Source organism: Aquarana catesbeiana, linkage group LG09 (assembly GCF_042186555.1).
Source record: "Aquarana catesbeiana isolate 2022-GZ linkage group LG09, ASM4218655v1, whole genome shotgun sequence".
Taxonomy (NCBI): domain Eukaryota; kingdom Metazoa; phylum Chordata; class Amphibia; order Anura; family Ranidae; genus Aquarana; species Aquarana catesbeiana.
This window is the reverse complement of record NC_133332.1, coordinates 302,884,865-302,911,264: the sequence shown is the minus strand read 5'-3', so window position 1 is coordinate 302,911,264 and position 26,400 is coordinate 302,884,865. Positions and strand designations below refer to the sequence as shown.

General features: G+C 41.9%; 1 protein-coding gene across 4 annotated transcripts in view; it reads right to left on the bottom strand.

The window, feature by feature from the left end:
* Positions 1-26,400, bottom strand: part of NTNG2 (netrin G2) — a 192,926-nt gene that overhangs the window by 56,140 nt on the left and 110,386 nt on the right. For 2 of the 4 annotated variants that reach the window (XM_073600522.1, XM_073600525.1), the window contains exons 4-6: positions 17,862-18,034; positions 12,120-12,146; positions 10,796-10,894 (exon numbers count right to left, since the gene is read on the bottom strand). In XM_073600522.1, coding sequence (XP_073456623.1) covers positions 10,796-10,894; positions 12,120-12,146; positions 17,862-18,034 — 299 coding nt within the window. The remainder of the gene's footprint in view (positions 1-10,795; positions 10,895-12,119; positions 12,147-17,861; positions 18,035-26,400) is intronic. The other 2 variants (XM_073600523.1, XM_073600526.1) reach the window with 2 other exon arrangements.

Genomic DNA, 26,400 nt, shown 5'->3' with positions numbered 1-26,400 from the left:
CCCCAGGCTCACACGGAAAGTGAAACATTTAGCAGTGATGTTCCCAGCACTGGGGATGCCCTACAATTCATACCAGGCCCTTCAGGTCTTAACACCATGAAAACAAACAAAAAAATGGCTTGAGGTCCCCTCCAAAAATCCATACCAGCCCCCTATCCAAGCATCAGGCCACATGCTCCTTGCACTGAATCACAACTAATTGGACTGCTGCTCCCTCTCCCCATCTAAGTGCTCCTGTACATGGACTGCAAGAGATGGATAGTTGGCAAATTTGAGGCACTGATACTGCATGCATTTAAAAAATACATTTGAGGATGTAGTAATGAATACAGAGCTGCATTAATTTATGTCTTCTATATCTGCCTGGAGCTCTGCTTTAAGTTTTGGTGGACTATGACTTTTGAATTTGAACTTAGGCTTGAAATCCCTTTTAAAATGCATAGAGATTCTTACTGCTTTTAAAAATTGACTGCGTTTTGGCAAAGAATTAAAAAGCCATGAATCTGTGACTTCTTGTAGCAGCCCTTTTCACCCTTTGATGAATTACTTTGTAATTTCCTTTTGCACGGACAGGGCGAGCGTTAGACCTACAGAAAACGAGCCAACGAAACTTCAGAGTTGTTTGGCATAAGTACAGCAGTTTGATGCATTAGAAAGTCTTTGAAGTAATTACTCCATTGGAAAGATGGGGTTTGGTGAAAGCACTCATTTGTCCTGCTTAGCATGGCTTGAAGTCTATACTGCTATTTTTTTAGGCTGTTTAGCTTGTTTAAGATTTTAATCTATTTAGATAACCCTCAAAAAAAGTTAGAGGCACTCCAGTATCTGCTTTATGTTAAATGTAGATCTAAACCATTCCTGTCTCCACGCTGCCAAACATACTTACTTTATCACTCTCATTAACACCCTCTCACGCAGTCCCCGTCAACTCTTATCTACCTTTAATGCTCTACTTCATCTGCCATTACCTCCACCCACTAACTTACTCAATGCCCAGGAGATTGCTAATCACTTCAAAAATAAGATTGAGACAATTTGACTCGAGATCTCCTCCACTCTACAGATATCTCCCTCACTTTATACTCTTTGTCCTCCTGTACAATCAAAACTCTTGTTTAACCCAACTACTACAGAGGAAGTCAATAAACTTTTTTCTAACGCCCACCTAACAAGACTCCTGCCCACTGGACCCCGTTCCTTTTCAAATACTACAATCACACTCTTTAACTCATATCTTCAACCTCTCCCTCTCTACTGGCATCTTCCCCAACCCTGAAACATGCACTAGTCACTTCCATACCAAAAAAGGCCTCACTGGACCCCACCAATCTTAACAACCTAAGACCCATTTCCTTACTCCCTTTTGCCTCCAAACTCCTTGAATGTTTAGTCTACAACCGACTGAGCGACCATCTCATTGAGAATAACTTTTTTAATCCCCTTCAGTCTGGATTTCGTCCACAGCACTCCACAGAAACTGCTCTCCTAAAACTCACAAACTACTTACTAACAGGTTAAAATGTTATCCATCTCACCGCACCTTCAGTGTCACTTACAACTCTACTTCCTCCTCTCCAACACCTCTTACCGTTGGGGTCCCCCAAGGTTCTGTCCTTAGATCTCTACTATTCTTGATCTACACATCCTCCCTGGGTCAGCTGATAGCCTCCCATGGCTTCCACTACCATTTATATGCCGATGACACAAATCTATCCCTCTACCCCTCAGCTCACCCCATCAGTCTCCTCACACATCACTAATTTACTAACAGACATATTAGCCTGGATGTCACACCACTTCCTCAAAAAAAATCTAAAACCAAGCTCATGTTTTTGTACTTCTTCAGGAACACCCCATCCCCTATCCCTAAATCCTTTTTTCAAAAGCTGGGCAGAACCCGGCGGTGACCCTTGAGGTGGTCATTCTGGGCTCCTATGCGGCCCTGAGTAATTTAGCCTATAGAGGGCCTAGAGCCCACCCCCAGATGACGACCCTGCACACGACAATACAGGTATGGCAGAGGGCAAGAGCAATTTACAAAACACACTCTGTAGTTTCACCCCACACACCCTTATGGGGCAACCCCAATGTTATCACACCTCTATAAGCTTCCAGATCCCCAGTTATGGGCATCCAAAGGGATAATCACCATTAAACACATCTACACTGATGGATCCTTCTCCTCCTTCGAGACACTAAGGACTAAATATGCTGTCCTCTCCTCTATGACATTTAAATACTACCAACTCAAGCATGTGGCACAGGCCCAGTTTCCCGACCCCCTAACCCTCCAGACTTTCTCTGTGGAGTGACTGCTCATCTCTAAAATCCTGGATAAACCCCTATCCTCCCTCTACCTTTACCTTTCCCTCGCGCATATGACGTCCCTGACCAAAGTTTACAATAAGTGGAAGAACGATATCCTGGACTTGACTGAAGAGGGATGGGAAGAAACAGTGACTGAGTATACTACTAAGATGATCTCAGCAAAAGATCGCTTCATCCAACTTAAATTCCTGCTCCGGGCATATTACACCCCAGTGAGACTATCCAGTATATACCCGGAGACGAGTGCCCTTTGCTCCAGATGTGGTTCCTCCCCTGGCACATTCTTTCACGCGGTATGGTCATGCCCTCTAATACGTCCCTTCTGAGAGAACGTATTGGATGTTTTGGGGTCATTTGGGGACTGGTCTCTCAGCTTAGACCTGGCCATGGCATTGCTTGGCATTATGGAAAATATTGAAGCCTCTGGGCACGAAAAACTATTTTTGTTCTATGCTTTATACTATGCTAGACGAGAGATTCTCCTCAAGTGGAAGCAGCCCACCCCTCCCACGCATCATACGTGGATAGCCACGATTAACTCTGTCCTACCATTATACAAACCTTACCAACTGTTCAGTGTCCTCCACCCCTCTCTGCCAATCCCTGCACTGGCTTCCACTCACCCAATGAATAAAATTCAAAGTACTAACAATAATTTACAAAGCCGTCCACAACTCTGCCCCCAGCTACATCACTAACCTAGTCTCAAAATACCAACCAAGCTGCTCTTTTCGGTCCTCCCAAGACCTCCTGCTCTCTAGTTACCTTGTCACCTCCTCCCATGCTCACCTACAGGATTTTTCCAGAGCTTCTCCCATCCTTTGGAACTCCCTACCCCAATCTGTCCGGCTGTCCCCTAATCTATCAATCTTTAGACGATCCCTGAAAACCCTTCTCTTTAAAGAAGCTTATCTTGCTTCTAACTAATACACTGTTTTACTTCCTCCATCAGCTCACCCACCACAGATATTACCTTTTGTATCAATTGACCCTCCCTCCTTTTTTAAAATATAGTTTATCTTATTACACCACTGTTTGTGAGTTGGTGGGATCTTAACTGTCCATTTTTGTAGGATAAGTTTACGGGCTAAATAGAGAGATCTAGTCCACATTATATGCATATCCACTGGTAAAATTCCATCTGGAATTATTCCCAGTAGTGACAACTTAGTAGTATCGATTATTTCTGTTCGCAAAATTGTATTTAGGGTCGTAAAGACTTTTCCCCAATATCTACGGAGTTTGGGACATCGCCAAAGCATGTGGATAAGGGAGCCGTTCGAGACTAAGCATCGTGGACATAAAGGTGAAGCATTTTTTCCCCACACAAACAATTTTTGTGGGGTATAGTGGGTTCTATGTAAAATGAAAAGCTGAGACAATTGCTGAGATGGAGAAATGGATACCTCAGGAAGGATTTCCATGGCACAAGTCCATTCATCTTCATTAAGATCTATAAGATCCTTTTGCCAACGAATAAAGCTCTTAGCCTGTCCATCTGCCTTCACTGTATTTAATAAGATGTGGTAAAGATCCCCTATTAATCCCCGTTTGGTAAGTCTGACTGAGGTTGCTTTCAGTAGGATTTCTGATGGATTATATTGAAATTGAAATGTTAAAGCTTTGCTTTGTAGAGCATGGCGAATCTGAAGGTACTGATAGAAGTTAGACTTTGATAGTTGGAAGCGATCTTTCAATATACTAAAAGGCAGTAAAGTATCCCCTTCAAATATCGGGTAAAGAAAATTTATCCCAGCCCTTTTCCATTCTTAAAATTCTGATATTTTATTTATCTCGGGTAAACAAAAAGTCTCCCATATTGGCATGTGTCTTGTATATCCCTTATGCTGCGTAATAATGCGTATTGTCTCCCACAGTTTATGGATCAGATAAAAAGTTGGAAATTTTCTTTTCTCATAGAATCTGTTGGAGACTATTCTCTGAACTAGTGGTAAGGGTTTAAACTGAGTCATTATTATATTGTGCATAGGGTCTTGATCATCTATCTCTTCCCAGCCACACCAGTGTTGAAGTTGTGCTGCAAAAAAGTACAGTCTAGAATTAGGGACCGCTATTCCACCTCTATCTTGTGCCTGTTGGAGGGTTTCAAGTTTAATTCTTGGTTTACCATGTTTCCAAATAAGGTCTCTAAATGTAGAATCTAATGTCCTAAACTGGGGAATTATGTAATAAAAATATCAATTGGGGGGCCACACCATCTTCACCAGATCTGCTCTTCCTATCATAGTTAATGGAAATTTGCTAGAGGTAGTACATTTTTATCTATATAATCCTTAACATTTGGGGTAATTTTTACCCCCAAGTACTTAAATGATGTGACATACTTAATCTGTTGACTCTGGTGTGGAGGCCCCAACTGCGTCGGGTTCATCAGATCAATCGGCATTATTACTGATTTATCCCAGTTAATATTAAATCCTGAGAATGTACCAAAATGGTTAATAAGTGAGATAACTTTAGAGTAATGTGTATCCCCCAGAAAAATTAGAGCATCATCGGAAAGAGTACTATTTTTTCTTCGCCCGCACCTCTCTGGAATCCCACAATGTCTGGATTTTCCCGAATAGCCTCCGCCAGGGGTTCCACAGCTAGTGCAAAGAGGAGAGGAGACAGGGGACAACCCTATCTAGTTCCTCTCTTCAAAAAAAAGGTAATGAAGTTGATCCATTAATCTGTACTCTTGCACTTGGGGAATTATATTTTAAAAAATGAAAAATTAGCATATAAACATAGAGGAGTCCCCCAGAAATTCAGAAAAATCTGGCACTACTGGATTGACTCGAGCAATCTAATATATGATGGCTTAAGTGGAGGGGCTGGTGAGGGGGAGAGGGGGGGAGGGGAGGATGGGGATGAGGAGATTGATCTATAAAATATTAAGATGATGGGAGTTGAACAAAGCAAAATAAATTATTGTGAGGTGTATGTTTTTCTATTGTTGGTGTGTGTGGTTAATTTTATATGAGTTTTTGACTGTCTTTGTATCTTTTTATGTTTTTCTTTGTGAATATGTGTATAATATGAAATGTAATGATGATAAGATCCTTACGAGGTTTATTTGTATAAAAATGATCTTTCTCTTTATCATTTTGTATGAAATAAGCATTATAAAAATAAAAAAAAAGATTTGATATAAAAAAAAAAAAAAAAAAAAATGACCCTCCCTCCTAGATTGTAAGCTCTAGCGAGCAGGGCCCTCTGATTCCTCCTGTACCAAATTGTAATGTAACTGTAATGTCTGCCTTCATTTTGTTAAGCGCTGTACAAACTGTTGGCGCTATATAAATCCTAAATAATAATAATAATAAACTGATTACTGAAATCTCAAAAAAAAACTTTAGCATGTCAATGTAATTTCAATAGTTTTGTTCAATCGAGCTAAAAACTGCAGTTTTGTGTTCCTATGTTGTCACCATTTCAAATGTTCTCTTAGTTGAGACTACAAGTGTTTGGGCCAACAAGCATTGTGCAGGCATTGTCCACCTTAGGGAACTGGACCAAATCAATGATTTGCAGCCAATGCTGGAGTGCATGTAGGCAAGAAGTGGCTGAAAGAAGATGGAGGGGATCAACAGCACTAATATGCAAAATAGAATATAAAAACTGCAAATGTTATTAAACTTGGACCTTTAGCAAACAAAATATCATTCTGTTAGGGTTTAGATCTAATTTGACAAGATGCCATATTACCCTTTATTAGCCAGAGGAGCCTTTTGTGCTATTTGATTAAATTTGACTTTTTTTTACTGGCGCTTGACTTTCCCTGGCCACATAACCAAGGCCCATCAGCTGCCATCTCCATGAGAGCACCCTTTGTGGCCACTAAGTCATTCCCACTGAACAGTGGAATGGCAGTTGGCTGGGCTAAGCTAAGATGTTAAAGCAATGCTTCAAACTTTTTTAGTCATACCCCTTTTTTGAAAGCAGCTGAACTTTCATACCCCACCCGTTCACATTTTTTTGTTGGCTCAGACATACTCTAGTTTTAATAGTGCAGTTACAGATTTTAAAATAAATTATAGATGAATTAAAGATAAATTAATAAACGTCAACTAAGCATTAATACAGGGTTCTCAATTCAACCCAGCAGCAGAAAAGTTATGTTACTGGCACCAAGTTGGCTTTATGTGCACATCAACCTGTCCTCTAACTACACAGTATGTAGACCAATATCAACATCAAAAGGGTTATCAGCATTTTGGTGATAGGAAAAAGAGTGCCGATAATGGCCACGGAAAATGCAATTTTAATAGGTCATGTGACTCAAAAACGGTATAAAAAAAAAAAAAAACGCTAGTGCATTTTTGCCGTGTGTTCAATGCATTTCAATGGGGAGGTGCACTACGCTGCAATACACTGAACGGACCAATGTGAAAACATACATAGAAAGGGATGCATTTTTTCTTGAGCATTTCTTGCACTTTTTTTTTAACGCGCTTCAAAAACTATTAAAAAGTTGAATATAATACAATTATGGTATATATAAAAAAAATACATATATTTTTTAAAATAGTCTATTTCGGTTTCGGTTTTCGGCCAAGTGCATCCTGAATTTTTGGTTTCAGTACAGAATTTTCCTTTTGGTGCACCATTAGTGGTAAACAGCAATTTTATTATGGAAATACTTTACAACCTGCCATCCTATCTCCCTCCTCGCTGGGTAGAGAGAGAGGGGGGAATCTGTTGCTCGTTGAAGGGCCCTGTTCTCTAGGAAATTTGAACGTAGGAAATTCTCACCCAGTTGAGGAATACTGTTCACAGCACTGGCAAATTCACTCTACCCCTATGGCCCTATGCTCCATACTGGATATGAATTTAGGCAACTCTGTGGTTGGAAAGTGCTCCTATGGTCCAGTGTAACCTGCCCAGGTGTTGTCTGTGGGCTGGTGTTTGGGCCAAATTGAATATATGATAGTGTTAAATAGTCCCTGAAGAAAAAGTTGAATTTTTGAAACGCGTTGGGATTTTTCCAACTCTTATAAGCATCTACTGTACTTGGATGTGCAAATTTGATGAAGTATAACAGCAAGTAGCTTGAATTACCCCCATGTGCCAACTGCTTTATATGTACAATTGTATATTTTAAATGTGTTTTTTTTTTTTCTATCGTGATTCTACTTGTAATGTCAAAAAGTTGTAATGTCAAAAAGAGGTTTAACCTTAAACTACGTAGAAGGTTCTTTACTGTAAGAGCGGCAAGGATGTGGAATTCCCTTCCACAGGCGGTGGTCTCAGCGGGGAGCATTGATAGCTTCAAGAAACTATTAGATAATCACCTGAATGACCGCAATATACAGGGATATTGATAACCTTATCAATATGTAATGTAATACTGACACATAATCACACACATAGGTTGGACTTGATGGACTTGTGTCTTTTTTCAACCTCACCTACTATGTAACTATGTCCTTTACCCCAGATTGGGGCTTTTTATACTATATGGATCAAAATAAAATGTGATTTTTTTAAAAACAAAATCAAACCTAATGCTTTAGTTGTATATTTAAGTTGCACTTCACAATCCCATTATATAGAGGAATCCAATATTAAATAATAACCGGGATTATGGCAACTACACCCTTAGTCATATGAACTTTTTTACAGGAACTTGACAACCTTCCCTCTGGCATAATTTTGCCTTCCGTCACTCGCCCAAGCAGCAAACCCCAGCATTGGAGTGAATTCACACTAACCCAACTCTCAGGCAGCTGTGGGACAGCTCAGGACTTACTGCACCAACATCTCAGTACAGGCCACTCAGCCACCTGCTGCTGGGCTTTTTGGGAAGGCAGGTAGTAGCTGGATGTGGTTTTTTGCAGGCTGGAGGGGGCATCACTGACAGCTTCTCCGCAGTGATGTGCCCCCTTCTCCTTTCCATTGTGCCCCTACAGTTGAGATCAAGCCTCAGTGAAATAAATGAAACTATATGAGAAAGGGGCACTTAGTAGGCTTTCCTTGCTAATAAAGTAATAAAGGAAGCAACTTCTAAAAGTTTTAGTATAGGTTCAATTAATCAATAGGAGGTCAACATTATTTTATTCTACCCAAACAATTTGGTGCAGGTCTGTTTCAAGTTCTGTTCTGAGTTCCTTGCTGGACCAGCTACTTTTCTTCGCAGAGTGTTATAGATGCCCTAATTGGCTAAGTTATTATTATTATTATACTACAGGATGTATATAGCGCAAACAGTCTGTACAGCACTTTACAATAAAAGGAAGACAACAGAGTTACAATACAATACAAGAGGATTAGGAGGACCCTACTCTTGGGAGCTTACAATAGAAAAGGGAGGGGAATGTGGCACAAAGGGAAATACCTGTCAGGGAGGAGCTGATGGAGAAAGTGGAAGTACAGTTTTTAGGTGGTGGCGGGGTAGGATTTACTGATGGGTATTCAGGGGTCACTTAAAGACGAATAGAATGAAATATACTCATACTCAGACTCCCTAAGCCAATAGGCATTGGGAGTTCCAGAAGACAGGGGGGGCTCTGAAGAAGTTCGGGAGATGGTAACTGGAGGTGGTTGATGAGGAAACAAGAGAGAAGGGGGTCTTGGGAATAGCGGAATGGATGGTTTGAGCAATATTTCAAGATGAGGATGGTAATGTACAGTGAGGGAAAAAAGTATTAGATCCCCTGCTGATTTTGTATGTTTGTCCATTGACAAAGAAATGATCATGGGATTCTATGGAATAATTCCATGGGATCAAGGTCTGGAGACTGGCTAGGCCACTTCAGTACCTTAATGTGCTTCTTCTTGAGCCACTCCTTTGTTGCCCTGGCCGTGTGTTTTGGGTCATTGTCATGCTGGAATACCCATCCATGACCCATTTTCAATGCCCTGGCTGAGGGAAGGAGGTTCTCACCCAAGATTTGACGGTACATGGCCCCGTCCATCGTCCCTTTGATGCGGTGAAGTTGTCCTGTTCCCTTAGCAGAAAAACACCCCCAAAGCATAACGTTTCCACCTCCATGTTTGATGATGGGGAGGGTGTTCTTGAGGTCATAGGCAGTATTCTGCCTCCTCCAAGCACGGTGAGTTGATGCCAAAGAGCTCGATTTTGGTCTCCTCTGATCATAACACTTTCACCCAGTTCTCCCCTGAATTATTCAGATGTTCATTAGCAAACTTCAGATGGGCCTATACATGTGCTTTCTTGAACAGGGGGATCTTGCGGGCGCTGCAGGATTTCAGTCTTTTGCGGCATAGTGTGTTACCAATTGTTTTCTTGGTGACTATGGTCCCAGCTGCCTTGAGATCATTGACAAGATTCTCCTGTGTAGTTCTGGGCTGATTCTTCACCATTCTCATGATCATTGAAACTCCACAGCATGAGATCTTGCATGGAGCCCCAAACCAAAGGAGATTGACAGTTATTTTGTGTTTATTCCATTTTTATTCCATTTGCGAATAATCTCACCAACTGTTGTCACCCTCTCACCAAGCTGCTTGGTGATGGAGCCCATTCCAGCCTTGTGTAGTTTTACAATCTTGTCCCGCACATCTTCGGACAGCTCTTTGGTCTTGGCCATGGTGGAGAGATTGAAATCTGATTGACTGCTTCTATGGACAGGTGTCTTTTATATAGGTAACAAGCTGAGATTAGGAGCACTCCCTTTAAGAGAGTGCTCCTAATCTCAGCTCGTTATCTGTACAGAAGACACATGGGAGCCAGAAATCTTGCTGATTGATAGGGGATCAAATGCTTATTTCTTTCATTAAAATGCAAATCAATTTATACATTTTTTGAAATGCGTTTTTCTGGATATTTGTGCTGTTATTCTGTCTCTCACTGTTAAAATAAACCTATCAATAAAATGACTGATCGTTTGTTTGTCAGTGGGCAAACGTACAAAATCAGCAGGGGACCAAATACTTTTTTCCCTCACTGTTATTACACATTACACTCTAAAATCAGGAGTTGACAAAGTATTTTATCTAATACATTTTTGCCACATTTTCCTGAGGCACAGAAGCTATAATACTGCCCTTTTGTCTAAATGAAACGAACAACGATCATGGACAGCAAATATTGCATTTAATCCTTATCCTACAATCCGCTGACTGCAACTAGGATGATCCAAGTATGAGACCTTCTCTTCTGGCATTTCCATAGACTTTTAGGTCATGTCCACAATCAGCAGTGTAAAAAACTAGTCACACATCCCAAAACCGATATTACACAAGTATTTACTGCCAGTGGATTGGCTATAGTGATATTGACCAAATAATTCAAGTTCCCTAAACTTCAGGATTTATATCTCTAGGAAAGTAAATCTCTTCTTTAATACTATTCTACATCAGTTTTGTTCTGTCAATCTTCTGGCATCCTAAAATCTCTTCAGACATGCTAAGGTGTGAAGACAACAAAAGGATGGCGTCAGCAGTGGTGAGCGCTACTTTGGGGGTTGAGGTTACTCCTGTTCATTGTAACTGAACAAACCTTGGGTGGTGTCAAGCACAAGTGTCACTTGAGTGGTGGTTAGTTCAGTTGTTTGAGCTGGTCTGGCTGTGGTGACCTCTGGCCTTGCTGTCTCAGAGACTAGTGAAACACAAACACAGAACAATGTCTATTGGCTACTTTGAAAGATTTCCTTTTGGCCATCGAAGAGCCAAGCAATTATACTCCTACAAATTCAAATAGTTAAAGACACACAGCATATACAACAAATGTTTGCAATACTGTGATTAACTAACAAACACCCAATCTTAAGACATTTATCATTCTTAAATTCATTGTTGTCTTGACACATGAACATCAACTTTATGACTGTCAGAAGCACAAGTTAAAGTAATATGCATCAAAGTACCAAGTCCTTGTTTATAATGAAAAATCTGTGAAATATGGGGAAATCCTTGGGTTAGGATAAAGCTGGCAAATTATTAAACAGCGCTATATAACTACTTTAAATAAAATAAATAAAAAACACGGAATTTTGTTGTTTAATAATCACGACAATGCAAAGTCAAAAGCTGTAGTTAATTTTATCTGTCACAAGGTGGCGTTGTAGAGCCAATAATAAATACACCACCAATTCACCAACAAGCAACTAACAGATACAAAACTGTCACAATAAAAAAGAAAAACAGTGAATAGTATAAACTGGTGCCATATAAATATAAATGCATTATTGTTCTTTATATAAAGAAATACTTATTTTTACACTACTCCCGTCATGCCGGCGGCTTTCTATGCAAAGCTGAGACAGATTCAGAAACACTGTTTATAGAAATAACCTTGGCCTCTGTTACTCGCAATGAAATGAACAGTTATTTATGTTTGCAAATCTCAGTCCCAGATGTCAAAGTGCCATTGTTCTGAATACCCAAATGTACATGTGCCATTGAGATTCCAAGGTATGCGCTGTCATTGTGCCATTGTTCTGGGATCCTTAGTGTCAACATGGCACTATTCTGCTATTACAGATGTCGGTGTGATACTATTGTGAGATACTAAATGTGAAATGCATGTCTCTCTGACTATAGAACCTGTGTTACAATCCCAAAATGACACACCAGTCTTAAAATTACACACATCTCTTGACCATTTTTCATGTTCCGAGAGCTTTTCTCAGTTTCACTGGCAGGTTCTCGAACCAAGCAGGGGGTCTCACACACACACATCTAGGAGCACACACACCAAAAAAACAAGCCGCTGACCACAGTGAGCAATCTATGAGGATGCAGGGAGGTGAGAAGAGGGAGAGATGAGATCATGGAGATGGGATGGAAAGGACAAGACAAGGACATTCCAGGGATCTACTCACTGCCGAGAGCGGAACCTGATGCTGCACCTGGAAGAGAAAATAAGCAGTTAGCCTGAGGAACTGCTTGACCAAAAATGTTGTAAGAACAAGAAAGACAATAATCTTCAGAAGGAGCGGATGTTGCCATTCTTCAAAGTGGTTAGTTTCTTTCATCATAGCTAAAACTGGAACAAAGTTTACGTTAATTAGTCAAATTCCTGCAGAACCATACTATAGCAAATTAGGTATGCTAAATTTGATCACATCTAAAACGTCCAATACTTCTAATGATGACAAGAAAAACTTTTACTCTACAAAAGAGCTGTACTGAATGTTTTTTTTATTCAAAAAATTTCCATGTGCTTTCTCTGTTCCCCTGCTCGCAGACCCTGAACATTGTTGCATTAATACATCTGAGCAGAAAACAAAGGATTTCTGAATCCAGACTAAATCCTGCAAAAGAAGCCAACCGGTTCAGAGCGGGAGGGTTCCTTCCTACCAAGGCATATGTGGACAGATTTCCTACTGCCTAAAATTTGATTTGAAAACCTCCTTAAAACAAACATGGCACAAACCTTGGCTATGCAAACTAAGCACGTCTTAATCGCGCAAAGCAGTGAAAACCACATGTCAATATAACCTTCTTGTATTGGAGAGCATTTCATTCAGATTCTCCAGTCTCCTCCAATAACCCAAAACATACCAGTATTTTAAATTGTTCCTTAGAAAACTGGTCCTAAATGTGTAGATATGTGGTAGGGTCATTAAGTTGAAAGTTCCTCTTGGGTGGAGATTTTAACAAGGACTGGGAACTTAGCCTGGGGTGGGGAACCCAACCAACTATACCTTTCATGGTAAGGACAGACCTCTCTGTCAACAGTGCCACAATAATTGGTGGGCAAGATGAACACTTGCGTTCCTATAGGACATTTTACACACCTGGATCACCTATGTTCCTATAGGACATTTTAAAACACCTGGAGCACCTATGTTCCTATAGGATATTTTACATACCTGGAGCACCTACGATCCTATATGGCATTTTAACCCACCTGGAGCACCTACAATCCTATAGGACATTTTAATACAACTGGAACACCTACATTCCTATAGGACATTTTAACACACCTGGATCACCTATGTTCCTATAGGACATTGTAACTGACCTGGAGCACCTATGTTCCTATAGGACATTTTAACACACCTGGGGCACCTACGTTCCTATGGGACATTTTACCACACCTGGAGCACCTAAGTTCCTATAGGACATTTTAACACACCTGGAGCACCTACATTCCTATAGGACAGTTTATTTTAACACATCTGGAAGCAATGGCTGAAGGTAGCTATATAATGCCCAGCAAAAGTCACCCTCTGATCAAGGTCTGAATAGCGAAATATCTTCACTCCAGATACCTATTAGCACTGACCCGGGGGCGAATCTCCCCGCTCCCCCAGCTCAGTTCTCCACTGTGAGGACTGATAGATATGTTGCTATGCACTCTGTAAAGTACTATAATGTAAGAAATACTAATCTGTGCAGCAAAGTTACATAAATGTCAGACATCAAGTCTTTTTTGCTGGTATAAGTAATTACACCTATAACATACAGTATTAGTAAATGTTATAAGGAACTATTTCAAATAAAGTAACCTATTAGTCCTTTAAATCTCACCCAGGGAAGGGGCAAGACAGAGGATGGAGAGTTTTCAAAAATACAGAGAACAAGGATCTCAGTCTAAGCCCTGCTTGTCTTTGTCAGGTCCTTTGAAGGGATACAGACGGCCGGCTCAATCTGACAAGCTTGTTCCCTTTGAAATCCTCCTTCTCTCCACAGTATCGGTGACACTCCAGTCACAGTCCTCTGAATGCTTCAGTTTTAGCTTTGATCAATATAAAGTACAGATGTTTAAAGCAAGAATGAGAGGAAGGAAAGAGAGGGGAAAAAAACAGAGGTCTCTTTGGAAAACTCCAAGAGGACATCATCTCTGAAGTGATTGTATTTTGTGCATCTAGTGAATGTTTAACAAGATAATCTGTCTGTAATTTTCCTCTGCTTGACACAACATCTTAAGCTTGTTCACTTATCAGCCTCTAAGTGAGTTCGGGAGAATGCAAGGTGCCTTAAAGCAGCCCTGTAGGTAGAAAAAAAAATTAATAATTAAAGCAGTACTTCTTGTATTGGATGACTGCACACTAGGATTTACTACACGGTGCCCCAGGATCTCTCATGAAGGTGGCTTTTCTGGTTGTTGTCTCTGATATTCCCCTTCCAGTGCTACACTATTGGCTCAGTGTGTGGGCCAGCCTCCCTAACCACTAAAGTTGGACAAAAGTGGTCACTGTATAGCAAACCACTTCAGAATTTGAAGATGTTGGGGCAAAGGAACACAAAGGAACAGAGCTAATGTGCAGGTTACCAGTTTTTTTTTCTCTGTCCAGCCCCATGAAACCTAGCAACAATTCAGTATTTCTAACTGGGTAATGGCTCTGGCTTTCCCCCTCCTGCATCTCATTGTTGGATCATCACTATGGCAGGCAACCTCACTAGCCACCACTAAGTGATTGTGTTTGTTGGCCTAGAGCTTCCTTATGATTGAACTTTTGCTTTACAATGCTTGATATACACCGAAGGAAAATTACCATCTATTTTAATGATGACATCTTGAGCGTCACCCCAACAAATTGTTGTCTTATGGTCTGCTTCTCCATTTTATTGTATTCCACGATGAGGGTCTCTGGCCCTGTTGCACAATATTCCTTTGTTTGACGCATATTGGTAACTCTCTATATCTTTAATAAACTTCTATTTTGAGTAAAAAAAAAAAACACCAATGAGGAACTGGAGGCCAGAACCAGTAACTAAATTGGTCATTGTTTGCATGAATAAGCATCTCACTATTTGGAGATATCTGGACTAGGGTTGCACCGATACTAGTATCGGTATCGGTGCCGATACCGAGTATTTGCACAAGTATCGATACTCGTGCAAATGCACCGATATCTGAAACCAATACTTTCAGGCTCGGTTCTTTGAGCTGTCAGTGGGGATGAACAAATGTTCCTCTGTTTAACCCCTTAATAAACCCTAATTTACTCTAATCAGCCTTAATTAACTCCCTATTCTTCTCCATTTAATTATTATTTTCCAGCTTTTTTTTTTTTTTTGTTAAAGTCTATTTTATAAACGATAAACAGTTAAAACTTTTTTTTTGTTTGCCTTGTTAGTGAATATTTTCACACATATATATTAACATATATTTACACATTTCACATTAAAAAAGCGCAAAATTAAAAAACAAAATCAATTTATTTAATTTGTAAATGACTTTTCAATGCTTTGTACCATTGCTGACAGCTGAAGTGTAAACAAAACAGTTGCGGTAGGTATCAGTAATTGGTATCGGCGAGTACTAAAGAAAAATTATCGGTACTCGTACTCGTAAAAAAAATGGTATCGGTGCATCCCCAATCTGGACAGTGGACACAGGAGCAGAGCTGGTGTTCAAGTATCAGTTTAATCATCTTTTTACCTCCACTGGTTCATTAGCCCTGGAACTTTCCCAACAGAGATTAAGAAAGTTTTCTATACTAGACATTCTTTCCTAGGACTTAGTTCCCCAATCTATACAACTAACGCTTACAAGGTATTATATATTGATAGCACAGAAATGGATCTCTTCTGTACCTCAATTAATCACGTAGTGAAATGGGAAAAAAGCACAGGGGGTGCCCACAATAATTCTATGCATGAAGGTAAAAACCTTCAGTGTGCAGCTCCCCTCGCAGCCCCCTTAATACTTACCTGAGCCTGATCCCAATCCAGCGAGGCTCTCCCAGTCTCTCTCTTCTCATCGGCTCTGAGACATGGCAGCTGGAGCCATTGGCTCTTGCTGCTGTCAATCACAGCCAGTGAGGAGGGAGTGGGGGCGGGACTATGCTCTGTGCTCTGGGAGGGCTTAAAAACGCTGGTGTGGGACCCGAGGACGATTGAGGCTGCTCTGTGCAAAACCATTGCACAGAGCAGGTAAGTAGGATGTGTTTATTATTTTAAGGAAAAGTAATAGACCTTTTGAACCACCTTATCTTGGTGGACCGCTCTTAGTTAAGCTCCAGCTCAGCTGTCCTGCTCAGATTAATGTGTTAATGCTTGTTTATCCCTATTTCCCCTCGCTTTATACAGGCCCAACTGGCATTTGGTATGTTATCTGATCTACCTGTTATTCATTTAGTGATTATGTGAATAGATTTTACAGTCTGTTGTATAACTTTGCCACATCTCGTGTACTTAGGCCGGCCATACATGAATCGAAATCCAGCTGGTTCAGCAGGGACCAGACACATTTTGATCCACATATGGGCTAGCTGGTTGTACAAAAGACAAATTGTCGGTCGACTTGTGTACAACCAACCTGTCGAGTTTTTCCTAAGCGATCAGTGCGGCCAGCTATAGCCAGCAACACTGATCATTGTATTCTGCCAGAGTGGAAGGCTCTCTTCTGGCAGAATACAATAGCTCCGTGGGAGTGATTCCCTCATCCACATCAAATGTGTGGATGGGGGAATCAGTCCATTTTTTTGTTCAACCGGCTGGTTGAATAAAAAAAAAGTAAAAAAGAATCATGTATGGCCTGCCTTACTCTTATGCTGCGTGCACACGAGCGGACTTTATGGCAGACTTTGGCGGACTTTTCGACGGACTTTACGACAGACTTTCCGAATGAACGGACTTGCCTACACACGATCAACCAAAGTCCGACGAATTTGTACGTGATGACGTACGACCGGACTAAAACAAGGAAGTTCATAGCCAGTACCCAATAGCTGCCCTAGCGTCGGTTTTTGTCCGTCGGACTAGCATACAGACAAGCGGACTTTTCGACCGGACTCGAGTCCGTCGGACAGATTTGAAACATGTTTCAAATCTAAGTCCGTCAAACTTTTGAGAAAACAAAGTCCGCTGGAGCCCACACACGATCGAATTGTCCGTCGAAATCCGGTACGCCGGACCAAGTATGCCATAAAGTCCGATCGTGTGTACACGGCATTACTAGTTTTATTGTATTTAGTTTCTTTTTTTTTTTGTTAGTGTGTTTGTATACAAAATGAAAAAAAATGATCTCTGTTCTAAAAATAAAAATAAAAATAAATGACTTGATTCAAAAAAAAGAAAAAAAAAAAAAAAGGAAGAAGGTTTTCCATATGGTCTTGATCACTGTCCTACAGAAATGGTTACTTGGGACCTGCTGGTTTGTAGATATTAGAGCATTGCCTAAAACAGACAGGTTTGGAAACCTAGATTAACAAAAGGTCACTTTCCATGTATAAGATCAACACATACCTAGCCAAATATTAAAAGTCAAGGATGAAATAAATGGCCATATCTGGGTTTTTAACAAAAATTGTATGTAGTGAAGGGGTGGTGGCGTTCCTTTGTATGACCAGCTTAGGTTCTCTTTGTACTGTATTTCAAATGGCTACGTGACACATTATAATTTTTAGAGAACTAAAACCTTCCACCAGGGACCTGAACTGTGTGTAATTTGTTTATTTGCATTGACAGTATTCAATATCCCCTAAACAGCAAAAGTTCCTAAACCAAGCTTCTCCATTAATTGCCTGGTATTGAAATGACAACATTTCCAAATCTGGGTGTAAAAGTAGGAGACAAAGTAAATATTAGTCAGCTGAGGAAATCTGTTTTTTCCAAGGAGTAGGAGACAAGCACAATATAAACATTTAAATTTGAGTCATATTACTCACAAGAATTGGGAGATCCATGAGGTATTGGGGTGTAAGAGCCAGAACGCCAGGAACGGTTGCGAAAACTCTTCTTGCACCTGCCGCAGTCCTGTCCGGTGGTGTTATGCTCACACTCACATTGTAGGGCCCCTTCTCGGAAGTTACACGCGTTTGAATGCAAGTTACATTTACACCTGCATAGAACAGAGAATAAAGTCAGAAAGCTTGTTCAGTAAAAGACCAGAAAATACATCATCAGCATTTGCAATTTTTTGCCATGGATTTTGGTACACCATTGGTGTCGGTCTTTATGTTAAAGGCCATTAGACTGAATCTGGCCAAACACATTACAATCCTCTATTAGGATTTCCATGATTGCATGCGCCCTTTAAAAGGGTGCAAAGGCATAATGAAAGGGTCTACCTAGCTGGATTGATTGGAATGGATTAAATGGACCTTGCCGTAAAATGCAGGATCCACTTATAGTCAGGGTCACCTTCTGCTTTCACAATCTCCTAATGTTAGTAGTTCCAAAATGTACCTGTAAAGAACAAAGATTACCTTATCCCTGTCTTAGGCCTGTGATGCATAAACGAGGATGACAATAAACTTCTTCTGACTAGATTTTGGAGAATACAGGGTAGCCAATTTCTCACAAGAAGCTACTTTCCCAGTGGATTGAGGTCTTCTTGCAAAAGCATCATGTGTCAGCAAACATTGAACACTAACCAATCTGCCCCCTGTTGAAATCCCCCCTCCCAGCACAAATCTTTGCCTCCCACCTCCCCTAAATCCCACCAGCACAAATGCCCCCCCCAAAAAAAATCACCCCCTCTAACACAAATCCTATACCCTTCAAACCCCTCAAATTTCCTCTCCAAGTACACATCCTCTCCTATTCACTCAAAATCGGGGGGGAATGGGGTTCCAGCACAAACCCCCCCCCCAAATTTCCCCTTTTAGCACAAATACCCCCCAATCATCCCTACAAGCACCCCCCCCCCCAAAAAAAAATCACCCCCTCTAACACAAATCTTTTACCCTTCAAACCCTCAAATTTCCTCTCCAAGTACACATCCTCTCCCCCTCAATCCAAATCCTCACTCCAAAATGGGGGGGAGGGGGTTCCAGCACAAAGCCCCCCCAAATTTTCCCTCTTAGCACAAATACCCCTCAATCATCCCTACAAGCACAACCCCCCCCCCCCTCCAAAAAAGCACAATATTCCTCCCTCCTGTCATATCACTTCTTCCCCAAATCTCCCAAATCCCCCCTTCTAGCACAAATCCTCTTAACCCATCCCCTCTCCCATCACCATCCCTAGCACCCCCCGCTCCCAATTTCCCCTCCTAGAACAATTCTTACCCCCTGCTAACCCCCAAATTCACCTTCCCAACACAAATCCTCTCCCCCTTCCCCCACCTCACATGAAACCACAGTGCCCAGGGCAGCCACCCCTCCTGCCCACCCCTTGTCCCGGCCCTGTTTGCTGCACTAACATTATGAGATTTTAAAAAGCGGGAGAGAGCCCAGACATTATATGCAGACTGCAATGTACTGCAAGATCCGCTTTATATTGGCCTCTGCTCCACTTACATGTATTTTTTCTGTTGTATTGAAATGGATCAGGTTACTATTGTTCCGTAATATGCTGACATCTAGTGGCAGTTTTGGGCCACTTTAACTCGTTTATTGTGTTATAATGGTATCTGCCCCTGTCCTCCCCTCCTGTTTGGTGCTAGTTAATTCAGTTCTAGCTAGAACCTCATCCTTTCTTCCATGTTCCCACGGTCAGTGTTAGCTTTAGGACAGTCACTGTCTTCTTATACTTCAAAAGACTGGAAAAAATATACTCGGTAGTGCAGTTAGCAGGAATAAAATTGTCTTGGTTTCAACATCTGAATCTTATTGAAGAGTTAAAGTGACACATTTGCCCTGTACACACGGTCGGATTTTCCGACAGAAAAAGTGCAATTGGATTGTGTTGTCAGAAATTCCGATCATGTGTAGGCTCCATCGCACTTTTTCCATCGGAATTTCCGACACACAAAGTTTGAGAGCAGGATTTTAAAATTTTCCGACAACAAAATCCGATCGGTTAAATTCCGATCGTGTGTACACAAATCCGACGCACAAAGTGCCACACATGCTCAGAATAAATTAAGAGACGAAAGCTATTGGCTACTGCCCCGTTTATAGTCCCGACGTACGTGTCTTACGTCACCGCGTTCAGAACGATCGGATTTTCCGACAACTTTGTGTGACCGTGTGTATGCAAGACAAGTTTGAGCCAACATCCGTCGGAAAAAATCCATGGATTTTGTTGTCGGAATGTCCGATCAATGTCCGACCGTGTGTACAGGTGTGCAGCTCGTTTTGCACAAAGAGGCCCCGAAAATCCTCTTCTGGGGTCCCTCGGCGGCTCTCTCGGCCCCTCCCCACATCAGATTACCCCCTGGGAGAAGCGTTCTTGCGGGCATGCTCCTGAGTCCTGCATTCGGCGTCCATGGAGGCCGAATGCAGGGCTAGGCCCCGCCCCCCGCATCATTGGATTTGATTGACAGCAGCGGGAGCGAATGGTTGCACTGCTATTACTCTAACCAATCAAGAGCCGAGAACCCCCGAGCAGAGAGATAGCGCATCCCCGTGGGACAAGTTCGAGGGTTCAGGTAAGTAAAACGGGGGGCAGGTCACTGACAGGTGATTTTTTTACCTTAATGCATAGGTTGCATTAAGGTGAAAAAACACGAACCTTTACAACCCCTTTAAGCTGCCTGTGGCTGGTGCCAAGTCAGCAGGTGACCATACTGCCCAGACATACTAGGTATAAGGCGGTATGTCATTGCATAAAGCGGCATTTTGAAACCGAAGACTTTTTATAGTTATTGTTAAAATTAGATTGCACAATCAGATTGAGATGTCCTTGGCCAGCTAGGCTATGTCAGGGCACACTATGAGTAGGTTTTCTGGTAACAGATTAGTTGTCTATAATTTTCTTTTCATTAAAAGTTTACTTTCACATAATGTACAAGAAAAATATAGCGGAAAAATGATTAGTATGATTTTATAATACTAATCAAAACATTTAAGTAAAAGTTGCAGGTAGATCAGAAATTTTTGTTCCAAAGAAAATAAATCCTGACTAGCAATAAACTCTCTTTCCATGACGGAGCCACATCTACATTTCAACCATGTCCACTTGCATAGCAAACAGTGAGGTTGTGAATTATTTAATGTCTCTGGCCCACTGCTTCCCTTCGCCTGACACTCTAATCAGAGAGGTTATTGGAGAAAAGCCCCACACATACACATTGCTACACAACACTTGAGCGCACACAGGCGCCATTCAGAATTCCACACACAGAAGCCTTCAGGATTCTGCAGGCTGAATTTAACTCTCTTAGATCATTTACTGTCTCTTCCAATATGACTTTGCTTTGCGCATGCAAATGAGGCCTGTATAGTTCGATTTTTCACCAGTTGCAAATGTTTCGGCAGTCAGATGAAATGTACTAATTACTTTCCTCGTTTTAGATAGCTGAGAAGTCTCTGGGAGGAAGACTGGCATTTTATTTTTTTACACTGTGGGGTTGATGTGCAAAGGAAGGTGCAAGGATAGACAGTCCAGGCTGACCAGTGTAAGATATATTGGGATACATTTACTAATATGCGGCTTTTCTGGAGAACTGCCTCCCTCTAGTGGTCAGAGGCAGCAGTGCACTAAATGCTGTAGTTTATAGCAGTGGTGGTCAACTCTCTTGATATTAGGGGGTTGATTTACTATAAAATGGGCAGTGCAAAATCCTGTGCAGCTGTGCATGGTAGCCAATCAGATTCTAACTTCAGCTTGTTCAATTAAGCTTTGGCAATAAATCCTGGAGGCCAATTGGTTTCTATGCAGAACGGCACCAGGTCTGAAGAAGCACTGAGGTCAATGTGAAAAGCATGCGTCACCTCCTGGGTTTGGACACTCTGTCTTTTGCTATTTTTGGAATAAAATCGCTGGAATGTTCCCGTGGTTGGCAGCCGTTCTTTTCTTCCTATTGATCATCGGTGGTGAGCCATGGCTTGCCCCCAGCGCATCGGACTGTAGTGACTGCTCACCTGGAGCGGCGTCTTCCTTGTTTGAACCAGCTGTGAATGGTAGCCAATCAGATTCTAACTTCAGCTTGTTCAATTAAGCTTTGGCAATAAAACCTGGAAGCCGATTGGTTTCTATGAAGAGCTGCACCAGATTTTGCACGCTCCAGTTTTAGTAAATAAACTCAGTGGCGGCCCATGCATTGTGGGCACACGGGCGCCGCCCCCTCCCCCCCCAGCTCCGCCGCCGTCCTCCCTATCCATGCGCCCCCGGCCTCTTTCAGGACGCCAGATGCATGAATTCCTATGGGGAGGGGGGTTTGAAGCACAAGATTAAAGCCAGAGGCTCTAATAGGCTTCAAAAAAGGGTGGGTTCGGGACGCAGAGCACAGTTGTGTGACGATAGCAAATGATTTTTCGCTATTTTCACACTAAATCTACTCCCCACCAATCAGGAAGCAGGTGTGAGACCTGTTTCCCAATTGGCCAAAACGTCAGGCGATCCTATTGGACGCCTGAAGTGGAGCCAGGGAGGAAGCCGCTGGAGCCAGAGAGAGCCTGCCACCCAGGAGCCGCTGCCTGGACCTTGCAACCGCTATCCTGGAGCCGCTGACCGAACCCCGCACCCGCTAGCCTGGAGCCGCTGACCGGACCCCACACCCGCTGGCCTGGAGCCCCTGATTGCACCCCACCGCAACGGATGAAACCCCCCATCTATCTGGATCTATCTATCCAGTTAAGTGCCGGACCAACCGGCAGATATGTGCGTAGCGGGGGGGTTGTTAGTGCTGTGCTGCCAGGGGGGTGGTTGTTCGCCGCCCCCCTCGAACAAAAAACCCACCAGCCGTCACTGAATAAACCCCAAGGAGTCTTAAGTGTGGCCCCTGACATCACCAAAGGATTGCACACACTCCTCAGTGTGTATTACTAGAGAAAGCTATCCAAGACTGCAGACATTCATCAGAAGATGGTTATAAACTATGGGCACGCTTTTAAGAAGATGGCAAGCATTGGAGACGGAAAACACATGCTTAAAGTGATTAAAGTGCCTAAAGTGATTGTAAACCCCCACCTTGTAAAACAACATATTCAGTTTAAAATAAAAATGAAAGGCTAAATATTTGTGTGTGTGTGTGTGTGTGTGTGTGTGTGTGTGTGTGTGTGTGTGTGTGTGTGTGTGTGTGTGTGTGTGTGTATATATATATATATATATCTTTTTTTAATTTTTTATACGTGATCAAATTCTCTCTGTTCTCAACTGCATAAGAGCTGGGGGAAGAAGAAACAGTAGTATACTGATCTTCCCAGTGATTGGCTGTGCAGGGGGGATATGTCGGGACATGTCTGATCATTGGAGGAGAGCAGGCGGAGTTCCCAGCATAGAACTGACCACAGTGTGTTCTCCTGCTTAGTGTGGTCAGTGTTTAATAGAAAAACAGAGAGACTGGCAGGATCACCAGGGATTTCACACAAATAAAGCAATATAAAGAGAACAGGATACTTTTTCATACAAGTACAGTGCCTTGCAAAAGTATTCACCCCCCTCCCTTGGCTTTTTACCTATTTTGTTACATTACAGGCTTTAGTTCAGTGTTTTTTTTTAATCTGAATTATATGTGATGGATCAGAACACAAAACTCAAAGTTGGTGAAGTAAAATTAGAAAAATATATACATAAAACTATTTTTCAGAAATAAAAAAAATGATAATTTGAATGTGCGTATGTATTCACCCCCTTTGTTATGAAGCCCATAAAAAGCTCTGGTGCAACCAATTACCTTCAGAAGTCACATAATTAGTGAAATGATGTCCACCTGTGTGCAATCCAAGTGTCACATGATCTGTCATTATATATACACACCTTTTTGAAAGGCCCCAGAGGCTGCAACACCTAAGCAAGAGCCACCACTAACCAAACACTGCCATGAAGACCAAGGAACTCTCCAAACAAGTAAGGGACAATGTTGTTGAGAAGTACAAGTCAGAGTTAGGTAATAAATAAATATCCAAATCTTTGATGATCCCTAGGAGCACCATCAAATCTATCATAACCAAATGGAAAGAACATGGCACAACAGCAAACCTGCCAAGAGACGGCCGCACACCAAAACTCACGGACCGGGCAAGGAGGCCATTAATCAGAGAGGCAGCACAGAGACCTAAGGTAACCCTGGAGGAGCTGCAGAGTTCCACAGCAGAGACTGGAGTATCTGTACATAGACAACAATAAGCCGTACACTCCATAGAGTTGGGCTTTATGGCAGAGTGGCCAGAAGAAAGACATTACTTTCAGCAAAAAACAAAATGGCACGTTTCAAGTTTGCGAAAAGGCATGTTGGAGACTCCCAAAATGTATGGAGGAAGGTGCTCTGGTCTGATGAGACTAAAATTTTGCTTTTTGTCCATCAAAGAAAACGCTATGTCTGGCACAAACCCAACACATCACCCAAAGAACACCATCCCCACAATGAAACATGGTGGTGGCAGCATCATGCTGTGGGGATGTTTTGCAGCAGTCAGGACTGTGAAACTGGTCAGAATTGAGGGAAATATGGATGGTGCTAAATACAGGGATATTCTTGAGCAAAACCTGTACCACTCTGTGTGTGATTTGAGGCTAGGACGGAGGTTCACCTTCCAGCAGGACAATGACCTCAAACACACTGCTAAAACAACACTTGAGTGGTTTAAGGGGAAACATGTAAATGTGTTGGAATGGCCTAGTCAAAGCCCAGACCTCAATCCAATAGAAAATCTGTGGTCAGACTTAAAGATTGCTGTTCACAAGCACAAACCATCCAACTTGAAGGAGCTGGAGCAGTTTTGCAAGGAGGAATGGGCAAAAATCCCAGTGGTAAGATGTGGCAAGCTCATAGAGACTTATCTAAAGCGACTTGGAGCTGTGATAGCCGCAAAAGGTGGCTCTACAAAGTATTGACTTTAGGGGGTGAATAGTTATGCACATTGACTTTTTCTGTTATTTTGTCCTATTTGTTTGCTTCACAATAATAAAATAATAATAATAAAAAATCTTCAAAGTTGTGGGCATGTTCTGTAAATTAAATTATGCAAATCCTCAAACAATCCATATTAATTCCAGGTTGTGAGGCAACAAAACACGAAAAATGCCAAGGGGGGTGAATATTTTTGCAAAGCACTGTACATGGTACATCAGGAATATGAAATGTTGGGGTAACCTATTCTTTACCCTGTTATGGCGTGCCCCACGCATATATACTGCAGCAGGGCAGCCCTCCTGCACGAAATCACGTACCTGTATTCGTGCACTGGATCTGGGGTGCGCGGGAGCCAATCAGCTGGTCCGACAGATGCGATGTCCACCAGGACACGCCGATCATTCTCAGGAGAGGAAAGGCGATACTCTGAGAGGGAGAGATGGGGATCTTGTGTTCCTGCTAAACAGGAACATGGATCTCTGTCTTCCCCCAGTCAAATCACCTCCCCCACACAGGTATGCCCTGTACACACGACCGGTTTTCCTGTCGGAATAAACTCTGAAGGTTTTTCCGATGGAATTCCGCTCAAGCTGTCTTGCATACACACGGTCACACCAAATTCTGACCGTCCAGAACGCGGTGACGTACAACACGTACGACGGGACTAGAAAACGGAAGTTCAATAGCCAGTAGCCAATAGCTTCCGTCTCGTACTTGCTTCAGAGCATGCGTCGTTTTTGGTACATCGGAACAGCATACAGATGAGCGGTTTTCCCGATAGGAATTGGTTCCGTCGGAAAAATTTAGAACATGTTCTCTTTCTAGGTCCGTCAGAACTTTCGATGTAAAAAGTCGGATGGCGCATACACACGATCGGAATATATGATGAAAAGCTCTTGTCGGACTTTTTCTGTCGGACATTCCGTTCGTGTGTACAGGGCATTAGAAGTCACTCCCTAGGAGCACATTTAACTCTTTGATCACCCCCGATTTTAACCCCTTCCCTGCCAGTGTCATTAATACAGTGAGATTTTTTTAGCACTGATCACTGTATTAGTGTCACTGTCGCAGTCCCGGTGAAAATCGCTGATCGCCGCCATTACTAGTAAAAAATAAAAAAAATTTAAAATTCAATAAATCTATCCCATGGTTTGTAGACGCTATACCTTTTGCGCAAAAATCAATACAAGTCACATTCATGACATTAATAAAGAGAACGAATCACTGACTCAAAACACGAATTGGTATTGTTGAAACATTTTGTCTTGGTTTAAAAAAGTGTGCCTTTCCTTAGTCAATTCTTGTAGCTGCTGTTTTTTTTAGCTGATACATCACTTTCCTGCTGATTGAAAAAACATCTCTCATGGTTCTATGCAGTGTCCCTAGCTGCGGTCTGAGCCAAACTGAAAGAACAAATCTCCGGGAACCCATTAGACATGCATGTTCCATGAATAGACATGGACACTGGATGGTATAGAATTTAGCCATATCTCCCAACTTTAGAATTTGAAAAAGAGGGACAA